Here is a 25,084-nt window from a genome sequence, read left to right as displayed (position 1 = left end):
CCTGTGATTCATGCTCCTGTCCAGAATACATGTAAGAAACCAGCCCCCTTCACCATGATATCCCTCTCTTTGATCTTTCGCATTCACCTTTTTACTCATTTCTTTCCCTTCTTCCGCTTCTTGGCGGCAGAACTGCCACTCGGGCCTTGCGGGGCCTTCTCCACGCGCACCGACCCGGCACCGCCCGCCAGCGCAAGCGTCTCCTCCTCCTTCACCACGCCGCCTTGCATCGTGGCCGCATCGCCGCGCCGGCCACGGCCCTTCTTGCCCTTGGGCGGGCGGTATGAGCTGCGGTCGCGCACGGGCAGCCAGCGCTCCGGGTCCATCTTCTTGTTGGGGTCAAAGGTGCTGGTGCTGCCGTCCGCAGCGGCCTTGGCCTGCAGCTTGCGTGCCTGGCGCGACAGCGAGGGCGCGGCAGCAGCACCCGTCTTGGGCTTCTTGGCGGACGGCTGAGCCGCAGCGGCGTCGGTCGTGGCAGCAACCGTTGCAGCAGCAGAGCGCTTCTTGCTCTTGGCGGGTGCAGCGGGTGCGGGCAGCGTGGCCACGCCGTTCTGCAGCAGAGACGTGACGTCGATGCCTTTGGCGAGCTGGTCGACCGGCGTCAGCGACGCAGCCAGTTTTTGCTGGCGCGCAGCCTGTGCGGGCGACACGGGTGTGGTGGCGGAGTCCGTTGCGGACGCAGCAGCCAGCGAGGCAACAAGGCCGGCGGCGGTAATCTTGTCGGCAGGATCCGAGGCGTGCAGCGTCTCAAATGCCGAGGCCGCGGCGGCCTGGTCGGCGGGATCTTGCGAGTGCAAGAGCTCGACACCGGCAGCACGCAGCAGAGAGGCAGGCGGCGCGGACAACGGGGTCTTGCGGGCCTGCTGCCAGTGGGCAGCGGCTTTGGCGAGTTCGGTGCGCACGGCCTGGTGGCGGCCCTGCAGCTTGTAGATGGCGACGGCCAGGGCGACCAGACCGGGGGCAAAGCGGGCGTCTCTGGCGGCCGTTGCAGTGGCGTCTTCTGCACGGCGGAAGTAGGCCTCTAGCAGAGAGAGGGCGGCCTCGGCGTTGTGTGCTTGCAGCTGCAGCTGCACGGCGGTCAGAAGCAGGCCAATGTCATCAGGGCGATGTTCGAGGAGCGGCAGGATGCGCCGCAGGGCATCCTTGCCAGTCTGCAGCTCGGCCTTGGCGGCGGCACCAAAGACGCCGAGGTCCACGACGTCGGGGAACGTGGCCAAGCTGATGTTCTCGTTCTCCTTGTTGCTGTCGCCGTCACGGGTGCTGGACTGGCGCTTGAGCAGCTTGGCGGTGCGGCCCAGCACGCCCTTGAACTTGTAGCACTGCAGCTCGATGGCAAACTGGTTGCGGCGCAGGATCCGTGCCTGGTGCGAGAAGAGGCGGTCGCTGCCCGACGGCGAAGCGGGGACGGCGTCGACCTGGCGCTGGGCGAGGTAGGGGTTGCTGCTGGTCGGAGACGAACTGCTGCTGTTCTTGATGACGAGCGAGTTGGTCGCCGCGACAACCTTGACGGAGCCGTCACACTCGCTGGCGTCAATGGCCTTCTGGAGCGCGGCTGCGTCGTCATGACGGCCCAGGCGGGTCAGTGTGTACACCTGCTGGATCAAGATGGGCAGCAGCTCGGCGCGCTTGTCCTCGTCGCTGAGCTCGTCGGACGCCTCGCACAGCTGCTGGGCGCGGCGCAGCAGAATCGAAGCCTTGGCCACGTCGCCGCGAGCCACGGCCACACAGCCAGCGTTGTAGGCCGCCTCAAAGGACTCGAGGTCTTCCCGGCGGCCGGCATCGAGTGCACTGTCCTGGCCCGCCGACACGGTCGTCGATCCGCGGCCCTGCCATGCGCGCTGGGCCGACACGGCCAGGGCGTTGATGCGCACGTCGGTCGACTCGCCGACACCGGCCTCGGGTGCACTCTCGGCGTCCTCGCCCAGGGCAGCATAGAGGCCCGCGGCGAGGTCGAACTGCTCGGTCCGGTAGGCGACCTGGGCGGCCACGTGCTTCAGGGCGCGATGGGAGGCACCCTGGCTAGCCGCCAGCGCGGCAGCGGCGTCGAGGTCGCCCGTCTTGTAGAGGGCATAGGCACGCTCCAAAACCGTGCGGGCGGCGAGCGCATCGCCACCGGCGGCCACGGTGCGCAGGGCATCGTCGAAGCGGTCGAGCTTGAGCAGGGCGACAACCTTGGCGTGCAGAGCGGTCAGCTGCTCAGGGCTGGCGGAGCCGGCCGTTCCGTTGCCGATGGCGGCATTGGCGAGCTTCAGGGCTTCTTCGTGGTCGTCGATGCTGGCGCCGCGTAGCAGCGAGTTGAGGGCGTTGACGGCTGCTGCCATTGTGGTGCGTGTGTTGGGGGCGTAGAAGCGCCGCGGAGATCGGCGGCGAGGTTGCGTCGTGTCGAAAGACGGGGAAGGGGGTGGTTCGTCCTGGTGACTAGCAACGTCCCATGGCGTTTTCGTGTATGTGTATTTTGTTGTGGTTGCAAATCGTGCGATGCCGCTTCGACCGTTGACCGTGTGCCTGCCTTTTTCGTCGGGTGTCGTTGTTCAGAGGGCAGTAGCTACCGACGTCCAAACAGAGCCTGCCGCACACGACAAACTGGCAGGAGCGATTGAGCGAGAGGGGCAGCCACAGTGTGTGGGGCACTTTCTGTGTCCTTTTCTGTGTGTGATTTTTTTCTCGAATCGCTCTTACTAAATTTTGGGTTTATTGTGGGCCCGTCCCGAGGAAAGAACGACCCGCTAGCATTTACAACAGTATTTCGTATCAAAGCACAGCATAAAGAACAGCTACAAAACTTTGGACGGCGACGCTTTCAGTCAAAACCAGGCATTTCTCATGTTCTTCCATGTGCATCTCAGGTGTCATATACAGCATCCAGTTGTCCATCGTCACAAGCCGCATCTAGCTGCGGCACGTGTACAGCTACCCTTTCTATGACCGGCGGAACATGCCCCAGAACCGCTTCTGCTTTTGGGCCTTTTCCTGCTGTGGCTCTGGGACATCGGGCACCCACAGTGGGCGCATCGGATAGGCCGGCCGAATGTCGTACTCGGGTGCTTCTCTTTGCCAGATGTTGTCGCTGGAATCGGCGGGCTTGGGCCGACGCCGCAGCTTGTGCTCAGGAATCTCGCCCAACTTGGTGCTCGCGCTGGACCTCGATAGCATCGAGACGCGGCGGCCCACACGATGACCCGAGTCGTTCTGGTGAGCGCTAGGGCTCCGAACGATGGTACTTCCGCTGTCCCTCCGCCTGCCGCTCCTGCTGCTGCCGCTGCTAGTGCTGTGGGAGCTTCCGTGGTGCCGATGGGGGCCGCGCTGCTGGGCCTGTGCAGTGCTTTCTCTTGCCGACGGGGTGGCCTTCTTCTTTGGCTTGATCTGTGGCTCACCAGGGCGACGGCTTCTGCTCTTCGTGACGTTGCCGTCTCTTGCTGAACTGCGACTCCCTTGACTGCTATGGCTGCTCCCGGAGCTTGAACCTGCTCGCCGATGCTTCTTGTTTCCCTTGTTTTTTTGTTGCCTCTGTTCGCCATCAGGTAGCGGTCCTGAGCCGGTTGGAAGCGCGGACGGGTGTGGCATTGGTGGAGAAACGCCTGAGGATGCCCGGCTCCCGCGCGATCGAACCGACACGCTGCTTCGGCTGCCCCGGTGTCGGTGGCCACTCATGCGCACAGAAGCTTCGTCAATAGCATGGATGGCGTCGATGCGGGAGGCATTTGACAGGGCTCGCAGGGCATCATAGTTGAGCAACGGCCGGCCGTCTGGCGTGGCACTGTCTCTGTGACTGCTGCCGAACCCGAGGATGCTTGCCAAGGCATCTGTCAGTCGCCGGACAATACGCCGGAGCGCAGAGCGGGACTGGCCTGTAGGGACAACGTGTAAGCGATGGGTGGGAAATTGTAGGAAAACAAAATGTGACGCAGGGACACCTACCATCGCCCTTTTGAAGTCGACTGCCCGTTTCGCTCAGACGTTTCGAGTACGCCCTCTGGATCTTGGCCCGGTCTGCTTGAAGGGAGCGACCGAGCTCGGACTGACGATCCCGCTCGGAGGACGACGGCGAGGCAAACTGGCCATCTGAATAAGATGAGTAGCCGTCGCCTGAGCTACTGAAGATTCGAAGCAGGGACAGGCATTTTGCATATGCCTCTAGGAGTGCATCGACGCCGTCGGCGAGGCCCATGGTAGATTTTAGAGGCGTTGGGAACGTACTGCAACCGGGTGCGGGCCGCGTGCAGGCGGCTAAGAGGGTTGCTGCAGGTTCCAGTGTTTACACTCGAATTTTGGGATGGAGATGGCAAAGTAGGATGGCCTCTGCAAGCTGTAAAATCCACCATGTGCTGTGCCGCCGGAGGACCTCCGTGTCGTAAAAGGCACACGCCGGCGTATCTACGGAGCCGCGCTCGTTCACGCGGGGTTGCCTCACGACTCTCCTCTTTTGGCGCCTCTCACCAGACCTTCGCCTCCTCAGTCGTCTGACCATGGGATCGAGGTTGGCCATACACTTTTGTCCGCCACGAGCTCGACCCACAAAAAGCCGCCCGCTAACCGCCAGTAGCCGTGGATGGTCGCCAGTCGTTTGCTCCATCTAGCGGCCACTAGCCACTAGAACAACTTGTCAGCCCCTGAACGCAGCATGTGGTCGACGACGTTGGGGCACTGTTACGACTTTCTGATTCTGGACTTATCGAGGAGAGATGGGCGTGAAGAGGCAGCTTTGAGACAAAAATAAAGAAGGAACACGAACACTGAAAACAGAACGGGAAGCACAGAAAGATGGGAAATAGGTGCGAGCGTGGCACGGCGTAAGAGACAGATATGACAGACGCAAAACGCCCACATCGACCAGCGTTGGTTGGTAGTGTTATCAGTCTCGAAAAGGAAAGAAAAAAGCATAAAGCAAGGGCCCTGTCTTGGATGAGGACCAAGTTGGGGGCGCACTCCCACGTCGATGATATGCACAAGCAGGCATGCAAGAGCCCGTAAAATGGACGAGACGAATCGACGGATGCAGCGTGCGGATCTTCTGATATCACGTCTATTCTATCTTTTGTCCCGAGATAGCACACCGAGGACGAATGATGCATGCAGTGTCAGCCCTGAAAAGGGGAGCGTGGAAATTGCGTGGGAGGGAAGGACAAAAAAAAAGAAAAGACAAAAAAACATGATTTCATGATCTCACATGATTGTGTGCTTTTGTTGCTTATGTTCTGCGTTGTCAGCAGTCATGGACCCTTATCTGACTAGAACATAAAGCTGAAAAGTGCAGGAAAGCGCCACAAAGGGGGCCCTTGCTTCGTCTTGCTTTTTTTTTTTTTTTTTTTTTTTTTGTCACTGACAGGGTGTGCCTTTCTTGTTTTTTGCGTGGGCGGACGTGTCCTTTCCTAGGTTCCTTTTGTGCATCCGAAAACGAAGTACTTTTATTTTTCTCATTCTATCTTTTGTTTCCTGTCCCATTCCATCCACCGTCCCGTTTCTCGGTAGACACTCCCGGCTCTCCGTATCATAAAATGCGCGATGCCAATTGGAGGGCCTGGACCAGGGTGGGCAAAGTGGTGCCTGGGTGCTTTTGGGTGTCGGGGGTGCCTGGGCGTGGGATGTGGCCGGTTCTACGGGACGGACACTTATAAGACGGGTAGAGGCAGAAAACAGAAAAAGGAAGAAAAAAGGAAGAAAAAGAAAAAGAAAAAGAACGGTAAAAGGAACGGAGAAGAGGCAGCTGAAGACAGAGCGAAGGAGAGACAAAAAAAGCAACTACGAAAATATGTCCGATATGCAACTCCGTTCCCTGTTGGCTACCGACTAGGTCCGTTGACTTGGTCCGTTGACTTGGTCCGTAGACTTGGACGTTTGACATTGCCGCTCCCTTAACTATCGTATCGTTCCTTTTCTCATTCACTCTTCTGCCCGTGTTTTCACACCACTCCACTACTATCTTTCATCCAAGATAAGTGTGGGCTTTCTACACTTCGGGTAAAGTGGAAGGGCCTTCCGCGGAACGATCCTAGTTTGGAAATGGCCGACGCGGGATGAGAAAAACACAGACACAGATGGCGGATCCGTAGTTGCCATCACGACTGAACCTTTCATTCATTCATCAATTCACTTTTATTTTCGTCTGCAAGAACTGGCAATGGCCGTCGCCTCCTGAAAATATCGAGAATCTGGTCCTCTGCATTGTCGCACAGAGTTATGTTCTTCGTGTCATGCTGCTGCTGTTGCCTCTATCTTTGGGCGTCTTTCTGGCTTGCTGGCCCTGCCTTATCTGCCCACCTGTTCAGGGCGCCGTGCACTCTCCCATTTCGGCTCTTCTTCGTCGGATTGGAACGCTCTTCTTACTCTCACACACGCCCCCCCTGGTCCCGGATAATCCTGTACGTCGTACTTGCAGCATTCAACACGTTGGCCAATGAACGGTCGTGATCGCATCTACGTGCCTTTATCGCAGAAAGGCGTATGGACAGGGGTTGCAGTCGTGACAAGAGCAAAAGAAAGGGAAAATGACAAAGAGTTCGGTTGCTGCATGTCCGTGCCCCCTCACTCCCATCCCTCGGCAGGGTTTGCACGCACTTTGTCAGTACATGTACGCACGAATATGGAACAGGCGCAGTTAGAGAAAATTTTGGCGAGCGAGAACGGAGGAAAGACGAGGAAGAAATCGTGTCCACATCCAATCACTGTGGAAATTCGAAATATCGACCGATGACAGTTTGCGGCCAAACCTGCATGTGCGACAAACGACATGAGAGAGTACGAGCCCCCTGGGAGGACGGCATCATCGATAAGATGAAGGCCAGCAAAGCTGTCATATGTGCACTGAGTTGTACAGTCGAGGAAACGCCAGTGTGGGTCCAGATAACGCAAAAAAGACGGTAAGGCGACACGGGACGACACGGGCGGGTGGCCTGCGCCTGCTCAAAAAATAAATCAAAAACAAATACAAAAACAACAGCGTGCGACACAAAGGGACATACGAGGACCAGAGGGTCGAGAGGCAAAGAGCCAAAAAGGGCACTGCCATGTTTCTCCTGGCCTGAAACGTATTTTGCATTTGAGAACCTTTGGGGCCATCTTGCTGGCCTGGCCAGGCCCGTTGCATAATCTCACACTCTCACTATACGCACGCACCACGGAGGGCCTCGTTCTCGCCGCATACGGTGTGCTGCTCTGTACCTTGTGTCGTGCCCTTTTGGCTGGATGCAGTCACAAGATTGGTGTTCGAAATGTCGTGACCGCAGCGGATCGTCCGTGAACTGTGTTCGATGAGTAAAAGGCAGGAGCGACCGAGGGGGCAAGACGGCGGAGATGAAAGAAACAAGAACCCCCAAACCCCCAAAGCTGGAACACGCCGTTCACTGAATCGCCGTCTATGATTTTAGATATTGCGTGCTTTGCAGGATGCGATATTTATTTTTACGTGTCTCGCGTCCCTGGCACGGAGTCATCGTCAGACCCTCTTACAAAGTACGAATTATTTCGTACGGAATATGCCATATGTGCTCCGCTGTCTGCCCCTTTGCACCTTCCCTGCGCTGGTTCTGAGCAAATAAACAAGAGGCGGCCAGGGGGTGCAAGAGCAACCCGCGGCCAAGGCAAGTGCGATGGGCCAAATGCAGGCAAACCCGCGCGAACCCGTCGGACCCGTTGTGGTTTCTGGGCGTGGTTGAGCCGTAACGACTCCGCAGTTGCCAGTTCACCACATGCGCTGCTGTTTTTTAGCACTGCGTTGTTGCAGTTTGCGCCTTCCCATCCCTCTGTCCACTCTTTCCACTCTTTCTCTTTTTATCGGCCCCCCCACCCTACTTTGTTCAGAAGGGCCCCCATGTTATTCCCGCCCACCTCCTCGTCCGCTTCTCGACTCCTCCCACGCATTTTCTTCTTTTTTCTCGTCTAACCCACTCGCACACCCTGGGCCTCCCACACGCAATCCCACAACCCACACGCCCCCTTTGTCCTGTGCCGCCCGTGTCGTGGGACTGTCCTGAAAGACGCCGTTCTCTTGTTTCGTTATCAGCGAGCCTGTCACCACCCTGCAAATCAAATCGTCGTCGCCATCGCCTCTCGTCCTCCCATTTTCCCTGTCCTGTTTGCCTCTGATCTCGCCCCCGTCTCTTGCGCAACCTCTCCCTGCGTCTCACGCTGGGCCTTTTACTGGACGTCTTCCGCAGGTACCTGCCCGTGATTCGGCGGGATCGAGCCTCTGCCGTGATGGTACCATAGCTTATGGGACCATAGCTTTGCCGTGCTGTCTACCTTTTTTTATGCCCTTTTATTTTCTTCTGTAATTGATCCCCTCTGTCTCTTGGGCCGCTCTCGTGGCACGCCTGTGTCGCTTCTTCTGATCCACTATCTTACACCTAGCTGGCCGGCCCGCTTCCTGGTATCTCGCCAGATCCCGACGCCAGCGTGCTTTCTCGTCTTCAAACCCTCTTTTCTTCTCCTTTCTCCAGTCAACTCCCTCACGATCGACGCCGGCCGCCTTGCTAGTCCATCACAACGGCTCCCTCATCCGCACGTCTCGGCTCTAGTTCTCGATCCAACGCAGGCCCAGCACCACATATCAACTAGCTGGTGCGCACCTGTCTGGTCGGTCCGGCACTACCCCGTACGTCGTACTCGTGGAAAAATCCATTAGTTAATCCTGCCTGGCCGTGCTAGTGAGAAAGAGCTCTTGGTCTTCTTTTCTTCTGTCTCGTCCTCTTTTCTTTCGCTCTTCACTTTCACCCGCATCCATCATCTCACGGGCCTCGAGCACCTTCTTGTGGTTTCTCGTCGACCCGCCTCGTCGGCATCGACATAATCGTACACGTCGTTCAGATACGCACGTACATCTTTCTGTTTCCACGGAATAGGGTGCAACTACCATCCGCCTGCTGCTCCTTGCTCCCAGGTACTTGAGAGATACCGCTCCTCATCGTCTTCGCTGGCCGCCTTTTTGCTCTCTTTTTTAACCGTCTGCTCTCTGGCGTCACCCGTCGTCGACCTCACACAATCGGCGATACATGCCCAATACGCATACTGCCTTGTGCACTGCCATCGGCGTCTTCTTTCGACATCTGTTGACTTTTGTTCTCGCTGACTGGCCCCCTCTCTCTCTCTGACCCTGGCCTCTTGCGACGTCCTCTTGTCTTATCTGACGCCATCGCAAATCAAACGCCCTGTCCTCAACTGGCCAACCACGGCATACCTCACCCCCCTCATCCTTCCGCATCCAGAACTGCTTGTTGCCCCTTTTCCCATTCTCTTGTGTTCACTTTGTCTCTTACACCCCGTCCCGCCAATCGACACTGCCGCAGACAGAACGGACAGAGTATCAGAGAGATACAGATACGCCATATGTTGTAGTTGCTTTCACAAACTGGCTTCAAATGAACGAAAACAGCAGGTCCCACTAATACCCAGACCGACCTTTACCTTTTTGCCTTTTGTGTTGTTCTGTTGCTTTCTTTTTTCTCTTTTGCCGGCCTTGGGTCACACAGGGCCGAAAACCAAAGACGCCTTCCTGCACGCCAGCCCTGACGATTGCGGCGCTCCGTCGAGATCATTCCAGTTTTATCTCTCGCCCAGGCCCACGATACATCCACGATACATCTACTTATCTCATCGTGTCCCTGGATTAGCCATCTACCACCCCATTTATCCCACCCCCCTCCACTCCCTACCTCCCACCTTAACTCGTTTTTCACGAGATTCTCCATTCTCTATTTCCTCCCCTTCCTTTTTTTCTTGCTTTCAACGTCCTGGTCTCTCATTCCCTCGCCGTACACCGTCACTCGATCGCCTATCACCCACCACCTTCTTTTTATCCATTTGGAAACGACCCGCTTCCGAATCCCTCGACCGACACAGGATTAAGATAACTGTGCACAACACAGCACGCGTTCACGTCAGCCCAGCGTTGTCGCTCTCACGCCTTTTGACCCATTTACGTCCTCATCGCTTCCGACCCAACGGAGAACGGATCACAGTGACCCACGTCACATCCCACGCCGCCTTTCTTTCGTCTCTTTTTGTCCCTCTCTCGTCCTTCCTCGTTTCGCTGCCGCCTGACCAGCCGCTTTTGCGAGAAACGACAGACAAGACAGGCGTTTACGGGCCACCCAAAGGCGGTATCAGATCCAGAGAGGGAGTGCGTGTGTGTTTCTCTCTTCCAACCAACAGCCGGCACTCATCGATCCTCTCATACGTCCTCTCATAGGCCCTCTCTGTTTCGGAATATAACCCGACTGACTGCCTGCCTCTCGTCTTATGGTATCACCCAACCCACTTGTTTTCACCTTCCCGTTCTCGTCATTTTGATTTTTATATTATCCCTTCAACCGCCTCCTTTTATCTTCGTCCTTTCCACACTTTTCTCTTCCTCCTCGCCATCACATTGTTTGCTTGCCCACGGTCTCCACAACTGGTCACCGCAACATACGCCACGAACAACACAGTCAATCTTTTGTTCCATGGACATCTTCTGCATCCGTACGCCGAAGCGTGGCCTCGTTCAGTTTTCTATTTTCTAGCATGCAATAGGGCATTTGCTTCGAGGAAACCAGCAACAAAACATAGCATCTTTTCGACTGCTTCCTTCTTTGGATATCACAATTTTGTCTTTCGAGCAAGGCTTCCGCCATCATGTCGAACAAATCGACGCCATCACCGCGGCAGCGGCCCGACAGCCAGATTGACGAGTCACAACTACCCGCTGGCCACTGTCGGTACATTTTGCTCGTGCCCGAGGTCAAGGGTCAGCGGTGTGGCTGCGCCCATTTCAATCTCAACCGGTCCACGCCGGGTGCCATCTGCGAATGCGGCCACCTCTCGTGCTACCACGTCAGCTACGGCGAGCCGCTGTCCACATCTGAAAACCAGGAACTGACGTTAGTAAAGCAGCGCCTTGAACTGTTGGAGCGTGAACATGTCGAGCTGCACCAAGTCCGCCGCGACTTTATGATGATGCAGCAACGCATTGGCCAAAACCACGACCGGCACCACGAGGCCATTGTGCGCGTCAGCGAGCTTGAGGAACAGGTTGAGAAAGTCCGCAATGAAGTGAAGGAGGACGTACGAGAAGCCTACCGGAATTTGGGCCGAGCCTGGGACTCCATAACCGACTTGATGCACGGCAAGCAAATGGCAGAGAGCCACTTCCGGCACGTCACCGAACGCCTGCAAGATATCGACAGCAAAATCGCCCACATTGGTGAACGGCAACTCGAACTGGTCGACATGGACATCTCACTAGAAGGCCGCATCGAAGACTTGGAGGAGCTCGAAGACCGGATTGAAACCCTCGAGGAGAACGGACCTACCGAGTCCAAGTCAAGGAACAGCAGCACACGCTCAACACAAAACGGCTCCAACAAGAACAGCACATCAACATCACGCAGCTTCACACGAGCCAGTGCCTCACGACCAGTACATGATGTTGATCAAGACCAGCGGACACGAACACGACCGCAGGCGCGGTCTCCGTCACCGGCCTTTACCCTTGACCCGTCAACACCAAAAGCGACGACATCTGATTCGCTACCTACGCACCAACAGGCAAACGCCATAACATTGCCCGATGCGTCTACAGGTACGGTTACTGCTGCGGCAGTTGATGCCTCTTCATCAGCACCGGTATCCACAAATGGCTCCGACCAGCAAACCAACAACACCACGACAGCGACGCCACCATCAACTTTACTTCCGCCGGCCGTGATTGCCGTGCGAAATGCTGTACGTACCAATCAAGCGAGTTCTGCCAGACTGTGGACCGTCCATGTCTCACTGCTGCCCACGTCTACGCGGCCGTTTCCCTTTGAACGTGACACGAATGCCTACAATCGCTGTCTCTCCCGAGGATTGCACCAGATGGTCGTCGTCAGCGGCACGAGTGCGGACGCGTTTGAAGAGGCCATCACCATCACCTTTGGCCGCATCCTCCGAGGACGCAAATGGGCGCCGCTGCAGGCGTTGCCATGTACAGCCGAAACGCTGGCGGGCCTCCCTATGCTACGTCCGCTGGACCCGGCATTGCTGGATGAGCCTTTTGACATGGACTTTTTGCGAAACCACTGCGCGGTCTGCGACATCAACGGCAAGATCGATTCGCTTTACATTGCGATGCGCGAACGGACACTTTCATGGCACTCAATTCGGCGCCTGCCTGTGTTTTTGGGCGGCCTTGAGCCCTGCTGGGGCTTTGACGCTCTGCTCGACGCCAACGACCCATTTGTGGAGGACGAGTTTGAGAACGACGTCAACAGCAGCGAGGACGAGGTCATGGGCGGCATGCCGCGCCCGTCGGCGGGGGACATTGTAGCGACGATTCCTTCGCTGAAGCGGGCAGCGTCGGAGATGTCACGATCGTCGAGCTTTGGATCGGTCGCGGGTCCGTCGGCATCAGCATCGAGCAACGCCAAAGGGCCTGCGCCCACGTCAACGGGCGCTGCAACAACGTCCTCGGCGACGGCAACATCCACGCCAAGTGCTGCAGAGGGTGAGGGATCCCGCCCCAAAGTACCACGGATCTATCCCTTGCCTAACATGGTGGAGGTCCGTAGAGGTGTCAAGACTTCTTGATTAGCGACAAGCGACCACGGCCATAGCGACATAGAGCGACAAACGCTCACAAGAAGCCACTGCGTCTTCTCTTACAAATTTTCGTTATTGCCTTATTTATTTCTATCACTCCGCTAGTCTTCTGCAACCTTACCTACCTATTAGTCCATTTTTTTGCGCGCTGAAAAAAATTAAAAGAGGAAACGGCAGCGGACGGTTTTATGCCTGAACGGGTGTTTTTGGGTCATTACTTTTTGAATTGGTGTTTTGTTTTGTCCGCGTTTCTCCCAGCTTCTCCTTGACGATTTCTCTCTTGCTTTTGTTACTTTCTTAGCGACTTATTTCCCTTATTTTTTTCCCCCTGTTTTTTGAGACGAACAGGCAAACATCATAGACCCGGAGTATGGAGATTTATATATTTTTCGATGGTAGTTGGAATACCTATTTCATTTTCATTTAGTTTTATTCGCCAATTTATCTATTCTTTCCAATGTTTGCAGTCTCAATTTACAATACTTGTGCGGTGTAATCTCCTCTTTTCGTCTCACCTAGCGGCTCATCTAGCCATACCGCGTGAGGTTTGCCTTAATGTGGTGTGAGAAGATAGAGATTGCAAGCGGCCAAGGAGAGGGAGAGGACTTTACTTATTTTCGCTTTCGCACATAATAGCCGACAAAATTATTTAAAACATACATGACATTGTGCTAAGCACCTAATTTCCACTGAAAATAAAGACAGTTCGATGAGAGACACAAGTGAGAAATGGAACTTGTTTTTCGAATTGAACACTTATATCTTTTTCATTTTCATTTTCATTTTCATTTTCATTTTCTTTTTCTTTTTCTTTTTCTTTTTCTTTTTCTTTTTTTAGTTTACATTTGCACTTATATCTTTATTTAATTCACATTAAGAGCCTATGAAAATAAGACAACAAAACGTTTTCAACTCGAAACCAACATGATGACCACCAAAGCATTGCGTAACTAAACAAACACAAGATTTCATACCCAACACGTCATCTAAGACGGCCATGACGAGATGCCCGTGCCACTACACAGCCAAAATGAGAACCCGCTGCTTTCCGAACGTATTATCCAATGACGTTCTTTGCGCATGAAGCCATAGTGTTCGTTATTATCAGGTGATAACGAATGGGTGCGATTGATGCCACTTGCAATTGCCAGCTTCTCACCTCCCTGACAGTTTCACAGCATTTGTGGCCATTCCTTTATTACGGGAGCCAATACTAGTCTTAATTCTATCTCATCTCGTCATTCATATGGTACACAAAAGAAAACGCAGACAAGGACTGTGCTTAGGCAATCTTGATCACGGACTTGCCGTGGACAGTGCCCTTTTCAATCTCCTCGAGAATAGCCTCGATCTCGCCCAGCTGGCGTTCGACAATCTGCGGCTTGACCTGCCCGCGTGCAACAAACTCCAGAGCCTCGGCCGTGTCGGTGCGGTCACCCGTCGAGGTGCCCTCGAGGCGCAGACCGCGCGCAACAAAGTCTTCGGGCAGCACAGGGATGGGTGTCGGGCGCAGCGGCAGGCCGATGCATACGAGGACGCCCGACTTGCGCAGGTACTTGACAGCGTCGGCATAGGCGACGCCTGACGAGGCGCAGATGAGGGCACCGTGCGCACCGACGCCGTCCGTGGCAGCGACGACGGCACCGACGCAGCCGTCGTCGTGGCCGGGGGCCAGCACGTCGACGTAGGCGTCAGCACCGAGCGACAGACACAGGTCCTTTTTGTTGGCGTCGAGCGCAACAACCTTGAGGCCCAGGGCTTTGGCGTACTGCACAGCCAGATGGCCCAGGCCGCCGCCCGCACCGGCGACGGCGACCCAGCTCCCCTTTCGCAGGCGGGCAATCTTGAGCGCCTTGTAGACGGTGACGCCGGCACACAGAATGGGTGCGGCCTCGGCGTCGCCCACGTTCTCGGGCAGGCGCACGGCGTACGCGCTGTCGGCAATGGCGTACTCGGCAAACGTGCCGTCGACGTCCTTGCCGGCCAGCTTGCGGCCGGCGCACAGGTTTTCGTGGCCCGTCGTGCACGACTCGCAGGTGCCGCAGACAATGTGGACCCAGCGAACGGCAACACGGTCACCAATGGCCCACTGAGAGGCATCGACGTCCGGGCCGAGAGCGGCAATCACGCCGGTGCCCTCGTGGCCGCCGACAGCGACCTTGGGCCGCAGGTAGGGGATGAGGCCGCGGGCGATGTGGACGTCAGTGGCGCACACGCCCGAGTAGTGGACCTTGACGAGGATCTGGGTGCGTTCGGGAACGGGCGTGGGCCGCTGCTGGACGGAGATTTTGCCCTGGTCGTCGCGGATGGCGGCGGTGGATGTCGTCGGGACGGCCATTGTGGGATGGGGATGGTGTAACGGGAGGGAATAGGAGGGTGTAGAGGAAGAAGAAAACGAAGGGGAGGAGGAAAAAGAAAGGGCCAAAAACATAAAAAAAATCAAGGACAGTCGAATGCCAGAAAGGTGGTCTCTTTTGATTTCGGATCAGACAAGTAGTCTTTCTCACACAAATAACTGGCAACAGCATCCATCTACAGCTGCCCGTGTCATGTCTCCAACTCTGGTCGTCCCGGATACTATATCCTCCAGCACGAACCGTGCTCCAACGTTGGAGTCGAGTCGCTTCGCACGTCGCGTCGAGCCAACAGGCAGGTACGCTAGCTCTCCCTGGTAGCTCCTTCCCCGTCTCGCCCGTCACGGCAACGTGAAGTCTCCATTTGCCTCTTGCCTTCGCGTTTACTTATTGCCAACTTCACACTTGGCGCGCGTGCAAGCATCCTTTCCCTTAGTCTTTTCGTGCTTTGCACTCTCTCTTGCCCCCGTTTCCGATGTCCCCGGCCTCTGAGCGGAGATGGAGCCTCGTCCCCACAAAGTACCAAGGGCCAACTGCTAGGCCGAGATGGGGATCCGCTCACGCGTGCCTGCCCCGTATCTGGACCCACTTTATTCCACTAACACTTATTCCCGGGCCGGAGCCAGACACCCGCCGCTAAGTGATTCGGGGGGATGGTACGATGGAGGGCGCTGATCGGGTGCTGCCAAGACAAAAGTGAGCCGGCAAAGGACTCCCATTTCTGCGTCATTCACGTCTTGTCTAGTCGTTTCCTTTCCTCGTCCGGTACCTGTCTGCCGCCCCCTGCCACCGCCACGTTTTGGAGAAGTAGAAATTTTCTGGGGTTTCTCCTTCCGGCAGAAAACGCGCGCACCTTTTCTAATGTTGGGGTACAAGGAGGGAAAGAGTATGAGCATCTCCAGACTACAAGAAACGAAGTACGGAAGGACGAAAACGAGGAGAAAGAGTGCAGAAGCTGTGATTTTGAATCTGGGGTGTCCATGGGGTGATCTCTACTCCATATTTTTTTTCTACATCTTCTCCAGATTCTGAGACACGTGGACGACGGAAAAGAAAAAAAGAAAATAGAAAAGAAAAAACGAAAACAGAACAAAAGCGAACGTCGACAACACCAGCCTTTACTTCTGTCACGCCTACCCTTCTCCCACATCAGCATTCGATCTCACCTCGCTTCACCTCGTCTCGTCTCTTCCCCCGCCTTGGCCGTCACCTCATGCACCTCTCTCCGCCTTGGCTTCTCCTAATTGTTGGCATTGCTCTTCGTCAAGAAACGACGGCGTCTCCAACAATCGTTGTCCGCCCGTCCACGCGCCCTTTGTCGTTTGCTCCCCGTCCTGCTCTAGACAATCGCTTCCTCGCTTCCGGCAACATGGGTTCCCGATAGACGAACCATTAGACACCCCACACACTACGTCGTCTGTAGGGACGTTTCCCCATCTCCCCAGCGCATGGTTCGCGGGGATCCCCAGTTTCTAACGGTGTACATCTTCTCTCAGCTCACCTGAGTATCCTTTCTCCTCCACAGTTTCTCAGACAGCCAACCGCCTTGGCCAGACTTGGGCTTTTGCTTCCTACCCTGGCCCTGCTATCCTTACCTCATCGGTGTTAGACCTCTTTTCTGTGTTATTGCTTCTATTTCCTTTCTCCATTTCGTCCCATGGCAGTCTTGTCTCCAACAACTCCCACTAGCTTGTCCCTGGTCAGTCAACCCAGATTAGAGCCGATGCATGACCATCACAAACGCCATGCTATTCTGACATTTAAAGGCACCTGTCTCGGTCACTTTTCTGTTTCCGGATCGCTCACGTTTGCTCTATATCATTAATTTTGTCCTTCTTGTTTTCTCTCTCTCTCTCTCTCTCTGCCATTACTTCTTTGTTTGTTTATCACATCCTAACGCACACGTCCAGCGTTGAGTCTCCTTTTTGTTCTCTTCGCCATTTCGCCTCTCTCCACATCTTCTCACCATTATGAAATCTGACGAGATTCCTCGTATGTTATACCCAAAATCGTCTCTCTTTACGACACTTTTCAACACACTCACACAAACAGGTCCCGAGGTCATTGAGGCGAATGAAAAGGTTTCTGACCAGGATGCCACCTCCATCGGCAACAACCTCAAAACCCGCGGTGGCGTCGTCCTCATGCCCCAGCCCTCGGACGACCCGGCCGACCCGCTGAACTGGTCCTGGTTCGAGAAGCACGCCGCCATGTTTACCATTTCCTACTTGGCCCTGATCTGCTACATGTCCGTCACCACGCTCGTGGCGGGCACTGTCAACGTCGCCGAGGGTTTGGGCGTGCCAAAAGCCACGGCCGTCTACCTGGGCAACACGCCCGTGGCGCTGTACGGCGTGGCGCCTTTTCTGTGGAGTCCGCTGAGCCACTTCATCGGCCGCCGACCGGTCCTGCTGCTGAGCAACATCATGGCCATGGTGGGCGCGGGCATCGTGACGAGCGCCGAGAACTACGGCACGGCGATGGCAGGCCGCGTGATTCTGGGTGCCGGCGGTTCGGCCTTTTGGACGCTCGGCCCTGCATGCATTGGCGACATTGTAGGTTGTGCCCGTGTTTTCAGTAATTCACCCCCTCTCTGGCTTCGTCTGCTTTCTGCTAACGTGGCGTACAGTTCTTCCGCCATGAAAAGGGCAAAAAGATTGGCATCTCGACACTCGCGATTGTCGTCTCGCCGTTCCTCGGCACGCTTGTCGGCGGCGCCATTATCGAGAACCCGCACCTGGGCTGGCCCGCCTCGCAGTGGATCCCGCTCATCTTCATGGGCGTCGGCTTGGTGATGCAAGTCTTCTTCTTGCCCGAAACAATATACGTGCGCGAGGTGCAGGGCCAGCGCGCCGGTCTCGCGAGCAAAACCAAAGCGACGCTCTGGGACCGCTACGGCGTCCGCATTCCGCAGCGGACGAGCGACAAGAAGCACTCCTTCTTCTTCATCTTCTCGCGGCCGTTTGTCCTGCTGCGGTTCCCGGCCATCACCCTCGGCACCTTTTGGTTCGGCGTCGCCTACATGATGCACGTCGGCATCACGGCCGAGATTCCGCTCATTTTCGAGGCCAAGTTCCACTTCACCGTGCTCGACGTCGGCCTGTCGGGCCTGTCCGGCCTGATTGGCGCCCTCATCGGCGAGGCCTATGCCGGCCCGTCGATCGACTACTTGGCCCGCCGGTCCCTCAAGCAGGGAAAGGAGTGGCGCCCCGAGTACCGCCTCAAGGTCATCTGGCCGGCCCTCGTGGCCATTCCCGGCGGCCTCGTCATGTTTGGCACGGCCATTGAGTTTGGCAACTCGTGGGTCACGCCGCTCGTGGGCCAGCTGATTTACATTTTCGGCATCGAGATTGCCACGACCATCATCCAGACGTACATTCTGGAGTCGTACCCGCGCCAGGGCGCTGAGGCCAATCTCATCTTCAATCTGGTCCGCAACATCTTTTCGTACATTTCGCCCTTTTTCCTGACGCCGTTCATCGCCAAGGTCGGCTATGCTGCGCCCTTTGGCCTGTTTGCGGCGCTGACCGTCGTCTTCTTTCCGTTCACCATTCTGGTGCTGATGCTGCGCGGCAAGCAGCTGCGCGAGAAGGCCGGCGACCCGGGCTGGAGCAGGGACTAGGCGTACCTAAATGAGGTAGACGAGTTTAAGAAACTGGTGCTTGAAACGTATAAGATATGTATCAATAGAATATATTGCTTACGGAATCGTTGCTGAGTTGAGACTCGTGCAAATGTGAGATTCTTATGGAGAAACAAGCATTACATTATTATTTCCCCAAATGCTGGCCTTCCAAGTGCAGTGTGGGTGTATTCTAATTCAACCTTTGTACGGCATCCTACCAATACACAGTCCACCCAGAACGATCCTAAAAAGCATACTTCAGCCCCGGCCGCGTCAGACTCACAATCTGGCGCTCTGTAAACTCCTCGACCCCGGCCATGCCGCCAAACCGGCCATAGCCACTTGCACCGCCAATGCCGCCGTTGGGCAGCGGTGCCTCGACGTAGACCGTGGGGCCGTTGATGTGGCAGCTGCCGACACGGACCTGCTTGGCCAGGTCGGCCGCCAGCAGCACGTCGCGCGAGAAGATGGACCCGCAGAGCGTAAAGTCGGTCTGGTTGGCCTGCGTGACGGCATCGGCCTCGTCCGCAAACGTGTTCACAATGACGACGGGGCCAAATGTTTCCTGCTGGTACAGATCCATGTCGGCGGACACGCCCTCCAGGACGTGCGGCGCGAGGATGGTGCCGTTGGGGCCGTGGACCTGCAGGTCGCCCGTCAGGGCCGTGGCGCCGGCATCGACGGCCGCCTGCAAGAGGCCCAGAATGCGCTTGGCCGAGGCCGCGCAGAACAGGCCCGACAGCTGCACCGTGGGGTCGTCCAGGTGGTTGCCGACGCGCAGGGCCTCGACGCGCTGCACGAGCTTCTGCTTGAACGCGGCTGCCACGGACGCATGCACAAGGACGCGCTCCGTCGACATGCAGATCTGGCCGCTGTTGCTCATGGCGCCAAACGCCACGGCGTCGGCGGCCGCGTCCAGGTCGGCGTCGTGCAGGACCAGCACGGCCGCTTTGCCGCCGAGCTCCAGCAGGCACTTCTTGATGTGCTTGGCCGACAGCGACGCGATGATGCCGCCGACGCGGTGGCCGCCGGTGAAGTTGGTGCGGCTCACCTTGGGGTGCGCAATGGCAAACGCGGTCGCCCGCGGCGCGTCGGCGGCGCTCGTCGGCAAAAACTGCAGCACACCCGGGGGCAGGCCGGCCTCGACGAGGGCGCGCACGACCAGGAACTGCGCCTTGGGGCTGTACTCGCTCGGCTTGAGCAGGACGGCGTTGCCGCAGATCAGCGGGCAGCAGACGGCGCGCGCCGTCAGGGTGACGGGCATGTTCCAGGGGCTGATGGCCAGGACGACGCCGACGGCCTCGCGGTTGACCAAGATGGTGGTGCCGGGGCGGTCGGCGGGCACGATCTCGCCCTTGATGTGCGTGGCCAGCGCGGCGTTCTCGCGGAACACGCCGGCCGCGCTCAGCATGTTGGCCTTGACCCAGCTGCGCGTGGCCGAGACCTCGGCGCTCAAAATGGCGACGGCGTCCTGGTCGAGGTAGGACTCGATAATGTCGGCGGCCTTGAGCAGCACGCTGCGGCGTGCCGACGGCCCCAAACGCGACCAGGACTGGTACGCCGTGTAGGCCGCGTCGATGGCGGTGGTGTAGTCGGCCGGCGAAGCGGAGGCGCACTGGTAGATGGCCTCGCCGGTCATGGGGTTCATGACGGGGAAGGTGGTGCTGCTTTCGGAGGCGACATGCTGGCCGGAAATGTACAGCTGCAGCGGTTCTGAGACGGGAGGATACGACATTGTGGCTGGCGTGGATAAACAACAGTGTTGAGGTGGGATGAGAGCAGAACCGAAGATATGACGATGTTCGGTCTCTTTTGTTTTCCCTTTTTTTGGTTGACTATTTTATTTGTCAACTCTGACCACAGTCTCCCGCGCTCTGAACATTACAAAGAGTCGCCCGTCGTCTTCGCTCCGTTTTCGTGCCAAGGATCGGAGTGCTGTCAATGTCTTGTAATTTGACTTCGTTTCGTCGTCGTTCGGCAGACGAGATGGCCGAAGTCCGCTTAGAGTTGAGATGTTAGTTGACCGCGCTGTCTCCTCCACACTAAAGTTGACGGCGGCGTCGCAGACGAGGATTGTCGACTCCGACGGCAACCTGCCCCGACTGCAACCTGCCCCGGCATTTGATTTTCCACTTTTCAATTTCGACCTTTTCACTTTCGGGATTCTGCGTCCACCAGAGAATGTCTTCGCTGACTTTTGTCTTAGCCCTTATTATTCCCAGAGAAGCTAACATGGGATGAATAAAAATATGGAGAAGCATCCTTGAAAACCGGGGAATGCAATGCCAAGCATTCGTCACCGACGGGGTTTGCACGGATGGCTGGCTCCGATGTCACGGAGGCACGTCACTTTTACACTACCACTAGCAGTTGTGACATGTCTTTGCATTGTCATGACGAATGACTCCTAGACTAGAATGAAATTGATGTTTGGTGACGGGGACGTGTTGTCGATAAGCTCTCGATTGTAAGACGCATAACCCGAGTAAAGCTCCAAGACACAAATCTAGCCTGCTCAAGTCGCCTATATTTACCGAGGAAGCAAGTGATCAGTATAATGAATGTATCGGTTCCTTCTGTCGTCTTGACCGTCACTCTTCTTGGTTCGCAAGATAGACCAACGGGGCGAACCTCGACCACCGTGGTGTCCTATTCCGTTGTTGAAACTGTAGATTTTGTTGATGCTGTGCTGGGAGCCGCCAAATTGTTCCGCCGATTACCATGATCCAGTTGTAGTCAACACAATCATCGGCCGGCGGAGACATGAAAGTACCAGTTTCACTTGATGATGCTCGACATCCCGCTCGACGAATGACAGTCTGCGTCATAAACTGTCCGTGTTGTGAAAGAGTGATGAAAAGAAGAGAAAGACCAGTAGCGTTTGGAAATACATTGTTGCAAAGTGTTATTATCACGGTGCACGGCAGGGTTCGAGTCTCGCTCGTCATCTTTTGGACATTGTTTATACTTTGGTGACCTTCGATCAATACATCAAGCTCATTTCTGCACGACATACGACGTCAACTACCCTCACCTAACCATTCCGCATAATCGCATCCATGTCCGGCCAGTCCAGCATTCCTGCCGAAAACACGCCGTCAATGTCTCCTTCGACACTCCCACCGCTCCCCGGATGCATGCCCATGCCCATGCCCATGCCCAAGAACGTGTCCATGACCCACTGGTTCTCCTCGGGCTCGCCATCAAACAAGGACGTGAGACCCGGCTGGGGGCCCATGGGCTGGCCTGGCCAGGGTGGGAAGCTGCTGTGGGGGTGAAGATGCGACTGGGCGTGCCCATACTGGTCATAGCCATTGCTGCACAGGGCACCAACACCCGCGCTGGCAAAGTGTGCCTGGTTCTGTGGCGGCAGCGTCGTTTGTGTCGTTTGCGACGTTTGCGACGGCGACATGTGGAGGCGCTGGCTCTCGTCGACGTGCAGCGCCGACGACTGCGACGACATGGACGCCAGCCGCCGCGTGACCGAGGGAGGAGCCTGCGAGGGCGTGTGCACAGCAGCGGGACCATGGGCAGGCGTCTGCCTCTGACGTGGTGCTGGGGGCGCGTAGGGAGACGGCGGGGGGTGGCGGGGATGAGCCGTCGTGCTGGATGGATGCGCTGGCACGGTGCCGTCGCCTGCTGTGTTGGCTGTGTTGGCTGTGTTGCTGTTCTGGTGTACATCGTCACGTCCCACCCGCCGCGAACCCTCTTCAAAGGTCGCCACGACCCGCGAAAAGCGCTTCATGGTGCTGCATTTGTCGACGCGCATCAGCACCTGCCGCGTGCGGGCAATCAGGCGCCGCAGCTCCGCACAATATGCCGCATCGGCAGCAGACACAGACACAGCGCCCTGGTCTTGCTCGCTCCCGCCGTTGAGCGATCGCAGAATCAAGACCATGGCCGCGCAGTAGGCATAGAAGACGTCCATGGCCGAGACGCCATTGATCAGCCCGAACGAGTCGGCAAGAAGAACAAGGCGGCAGAGCTGCACAGCGTTCTGGACGCAAAGATCGGCCAGGGTGGGCGGCGCCGCAGAGGTCGCGGGCGAGGGCGAGGGCGCTGGTCCGCCGTCGTGTGCGACGGGCGCTGTCCGCGCTGCACGTGCCGCCATCGAGTAGAGCAGGGCCGACCGCGTCGACAGCACGGCCACATAGCGGTATTGCATATGCAAGACGAGGGCCGCCCGCAAGCGCGGGCGGCTCTGCCAGGCGAGCATGTTCTTGAGGCTGTCGAGGTCCATGGAGGGCGTCGACGTCGACGGTGGTGCCTCCGCCACGAAAGCGTCGCGTCCGCTGTCCGTGGTCTCGGTGATTTGTGGAATGTCGAGGCAGCGACAGCCGGCCACCGCCGTCCGCCATTCGTCGAGGCGCTGGAGGATCTCGCGGGCGCTCTGTTCTTGGCGCAGGCGGCGGCTCCCGAGACCGACCGTCTTGACGGCCGCCGAGACACGGGCACCGGCGAGGATCGTCTGAAGGCGAAGCAGCAGAGTCGCCATGGCCCCGTCGTCGTCGTCGGCGTCGGCACTGCCGCCGCCGTCCAAAATCTCGGCCCGCGGCGGCACAACCTCCACTTCATTCGCGTCGTTGGCCGACGACAACGCCGACAGGCCCGACAGGCCCGAGGGGCGTCCGAGCGACGACGCCAGAAACTGCTCCAGGCCAAACAGCGTGCAGAACACGCGCCGCCGCACTTCGCGCTCGACCGGCCGCAGGTGCTCCGCGCCCACGGTGCAGCGGTGCAGCCCCATGGCAAAGGCGGCGCGGGTGGCCGTGCCGACGAGGTTCCACGCCGCGTTGCGCTCGTTGTGGTTGTGGAGGTACAGGGCCAGCAGCAGCAGGGCGCGGATGTTGGCGAGCGTGCATCGCGAGATGAAACGGGGCAGCAGACGGAAGCGGGTCAGAGAGACGCAGTGCTTGCGCAGGGCGGCAAGGTCGACGTCGTCGTGCGTCTGGCGCGACGAGGCCGCCGTCGACGGTGTCGCGGTGGACGGCGGGGGACGGTGTTGGCTTGCGGACGAAGAGACGGCCGGCGTCACGAGCGACGCAAACGCAAGGATCATGTGCAGACAACCCAGCCAGCCCGGTTCGGCCGTTGGTGTATCGGTGCGACGCCGCGGGTGGTAGAACGACTCAAAATCGGGAATGTACCGCTCGTACTCTTCCTCAAAGGTGCCGCGGTGGAAGAGCGGGAAGTCGGGGTGGACGCTCTTGAAGTACACACGAATCAAGCCGTCCAGCACATGCCGAGGCGGAAGTTGGGCCATGATGCCGTTGACGTCTTCCGGCTGGATCGTGGCGCATTCACGCGCCAACGCCGAGCTGCTGGACATGGGCGATGGGCGGTCGTCCATGAGCGGCGTGTGGTGATGCAGTGTCGGCGGCGCATCACTGCCGTCGTGCGAGTTGTCTGCCTCGAGCGCCTGGGCGGCATCTTCTTCCGTGAACGTGGTAGACAAGCGCTGTGACGCTCGTCCAGGGGCGCTGTAGCCGCTGCTGGGGTAGCCAATGCCGTGGTAGCTGCTGTTTCTCGACATGTTGTCGTGCTGCGACAGCAACAGCAGCCTGCGCAACTGGCCCAAGAATTGCAGACTCCCCGACGATCCAATGAAATGCTCTTGGCCGGTGGTGTCTCGAACGAGACCAATTGCCTCGCTCGACTCATCCTGCGGGTTCGAGGACGCTGTGCCATCCGTGGTGGTGGTATGACGTGTGTTGTCTGTGTTGCCACTATTTCCTGTGTTGTGCGTGTTGTCTGTATTGACGGTGTCCGCTGACTCGGGTTCCGTGGCAAGTGGCCGTGCGTTTACATGGCCCGCGTCCGACTGTGTCGGGGCATTGGTCATGGACGGCCTGCGGTCACCACCACCACCACCACTTCCACCACCGTCTACAGCACCCTCCACTGCCGTCGTTTGGTCCGACGTCACCGATTTGGACGGGGTGTTGACCAAGTCGTCCAGCGACAGCTTTGCCCGTGCGTCGTCGGCCAAGTCCGGCATCGTGACGCCCAGCCGGTGGCCCAGCCGGAGCAGCTCCGGCACTGTGGCAATAGGGTCGCTGGGAAAGGCACCGCGGACAATGGCTTCGAGACACTTAAAGCGGTCGCTCAAGTCTTCGACGGAGCCATAGAAGCGGGCCTTGCGCGGCAGGGTGTAGGAGCAGGCGACGCCCTGGGTGTGGCACATGAGACAGCCATCGCCGGCGGGTTGGGGGACGCACTTACAACGGCGCTGAGATGTTAGCAGAGCACCACGTGGGTGGCCGATGAGATGCCACGATATCCGTACGGAGACCTTACCTTTCGACAAAAGTCACCTACAAGATCGGATGTCAGCAAGCCGTCACTAAGTCAACGTATCAAATCACTATATCGAGTCTATCGAGTCAACATGATGACATAAGCACTGGGTGACTGACGTACAGCTCTGGACGGACCGTTTCCGGGAGGTGTCGGCGACGCGTCGCAGCCGCCGCGTGGACGTGACCGAGGCAGTAGCAGGGGCTGCGTGCCCTGCAGGATGTGACATCATCATGTGGGAGGGGAGTGAAGG

General features: G+C 57.4%; 6 protein-coding genes across 6 annotated transcripts; 1 reads left to right on the top strand and 5 right to left on the bottom strand.

Annotated features, from left to right (window-relative positions):
• Positions 1–95: 95 nt before the first annotated feature.
• On the bottom strand, positions 96–2,321 carry SPSK_05022 (signal recognition particle subunit SRP72; the record flags this gene model as incomplete). Its single annotated transcript, XM_016731776.1, has 1 exon — positions 96–2,321. One exon carries the CDS (start codon positions 2,319–2,321, stop codon positions 96–98), a length of 2,226 nt encoding a protein of 741 aa, XP_016583024.1.
• Positions 2,322–2,919: 598 nt separating this feature from the next.
• SPSK_05339 (uncharacterized protein) lies at positions 2,920–4,168 on the bottom strand (the record flags this gene model as incomplete). The annotated part of the gene is made up of 2 exons (XM_016732088.1): positions 2,920–3,848; positions 3,919–4,168. 2 exons carry the CDS (start codon positions 4,166–4,168, stop codon positions 2,920–2,922), a joined length of 1,179 nt encoding a protein of 392 aa, XP_016583023.1.
• Positions 4,169–10,608: 6,440 nt separating this feature from the next.
• On the top strand, positions 10,609–12,543 carry SPSK_05105 (uncharacterized protein; the record flags this gene model as incomplete). Its single annotated transcript, XM_016731856.1, has 1 exon — positions 10,609–12,543. The coding sequence occupies one exon, from the start codon at positions 10,609–10,611 to the stop codon at positions 12,541–12,543; it is 1,935 nt and encodes a 644-aa protein (XP_016583022.1).
• A 1,294-nt stretch (positions 12,544–13,837) lies between these two features.
• SPSK_05406 (alcohol dehydrogenase, propanol-preferring) lies at positions 13,838–14,893 on the bottom strand (the record flags this gene model as incomplete). Its single annotated transcript, XM_016732154.1, has 1 exon — positions 13,838–14,893. The coding sequence occupies one exon, from the start codon at positions 14,891–14,893 to the stop codon at positions 13,838–13,840; it is 1,056 nt and encodes a 351-aa protein (XP_016583021.1).
• A 2,013-nt stretch (positions 14,894–16,906) lies between these two features.
• Positions 16,907–20,269, bottom strand: SPSK_04871 (uncharacterized protein; the record flags this gene model as incomplete). Its single annotated transcript, XM_016731632.1, has 3 exons — positions 16,907–17,444; positions 17,537–18,537; positions 18,818–20,269. The coding sequence occupies 3 exons, from the start codon at positions 20,267–20,269 to the stop codon at positions 16,907–16,909; spliced, it is 2,991 nt and encodes a 996-aa protein (XP_016583020.1).
• A 1,299-nt stretch (positions 20,270–21,568) lies between these two features.
• SPSK_04861 (uncharacterized protein) lies at positions 21,569–25,063 on the bottom strand (the record flags this gene model as incomplete). The annotated part of the gene is made up of 3 exons (XM_016731623.1): positions 21,569–24,751; positions 24,832–24,848; positions 24,955–25,063. The coding sequence occupies 3 exons, from the start codon at positions 25,061–25,063 to the stop codon at positions 21,569–21,571; spliced, it is 3,309 nt and encodes a 1,102-aa protein (XP_016583019.1).
• Between the last annotated feature and the right edge of the window lie 21 nt (positions 25,064–25,084).

Source organism: Sporothrix schenckii (genome assembly GCF_000961545.1).
Source record: "Sporothrix schenckii 1099-18 chromosome Unknown Cont49, whole genome shotgun sequence".
Taxonomy (NCBI): Eukaryota; Fungi; Ascomycota; class Sordariomycetes; order Ophiostomatales; family Ophiostomataceae; genus Sporothrix; species Sporothrix schenckii.
This window is presented reverse-complemented; position numbering and strand designations above follow the sequence as displayed.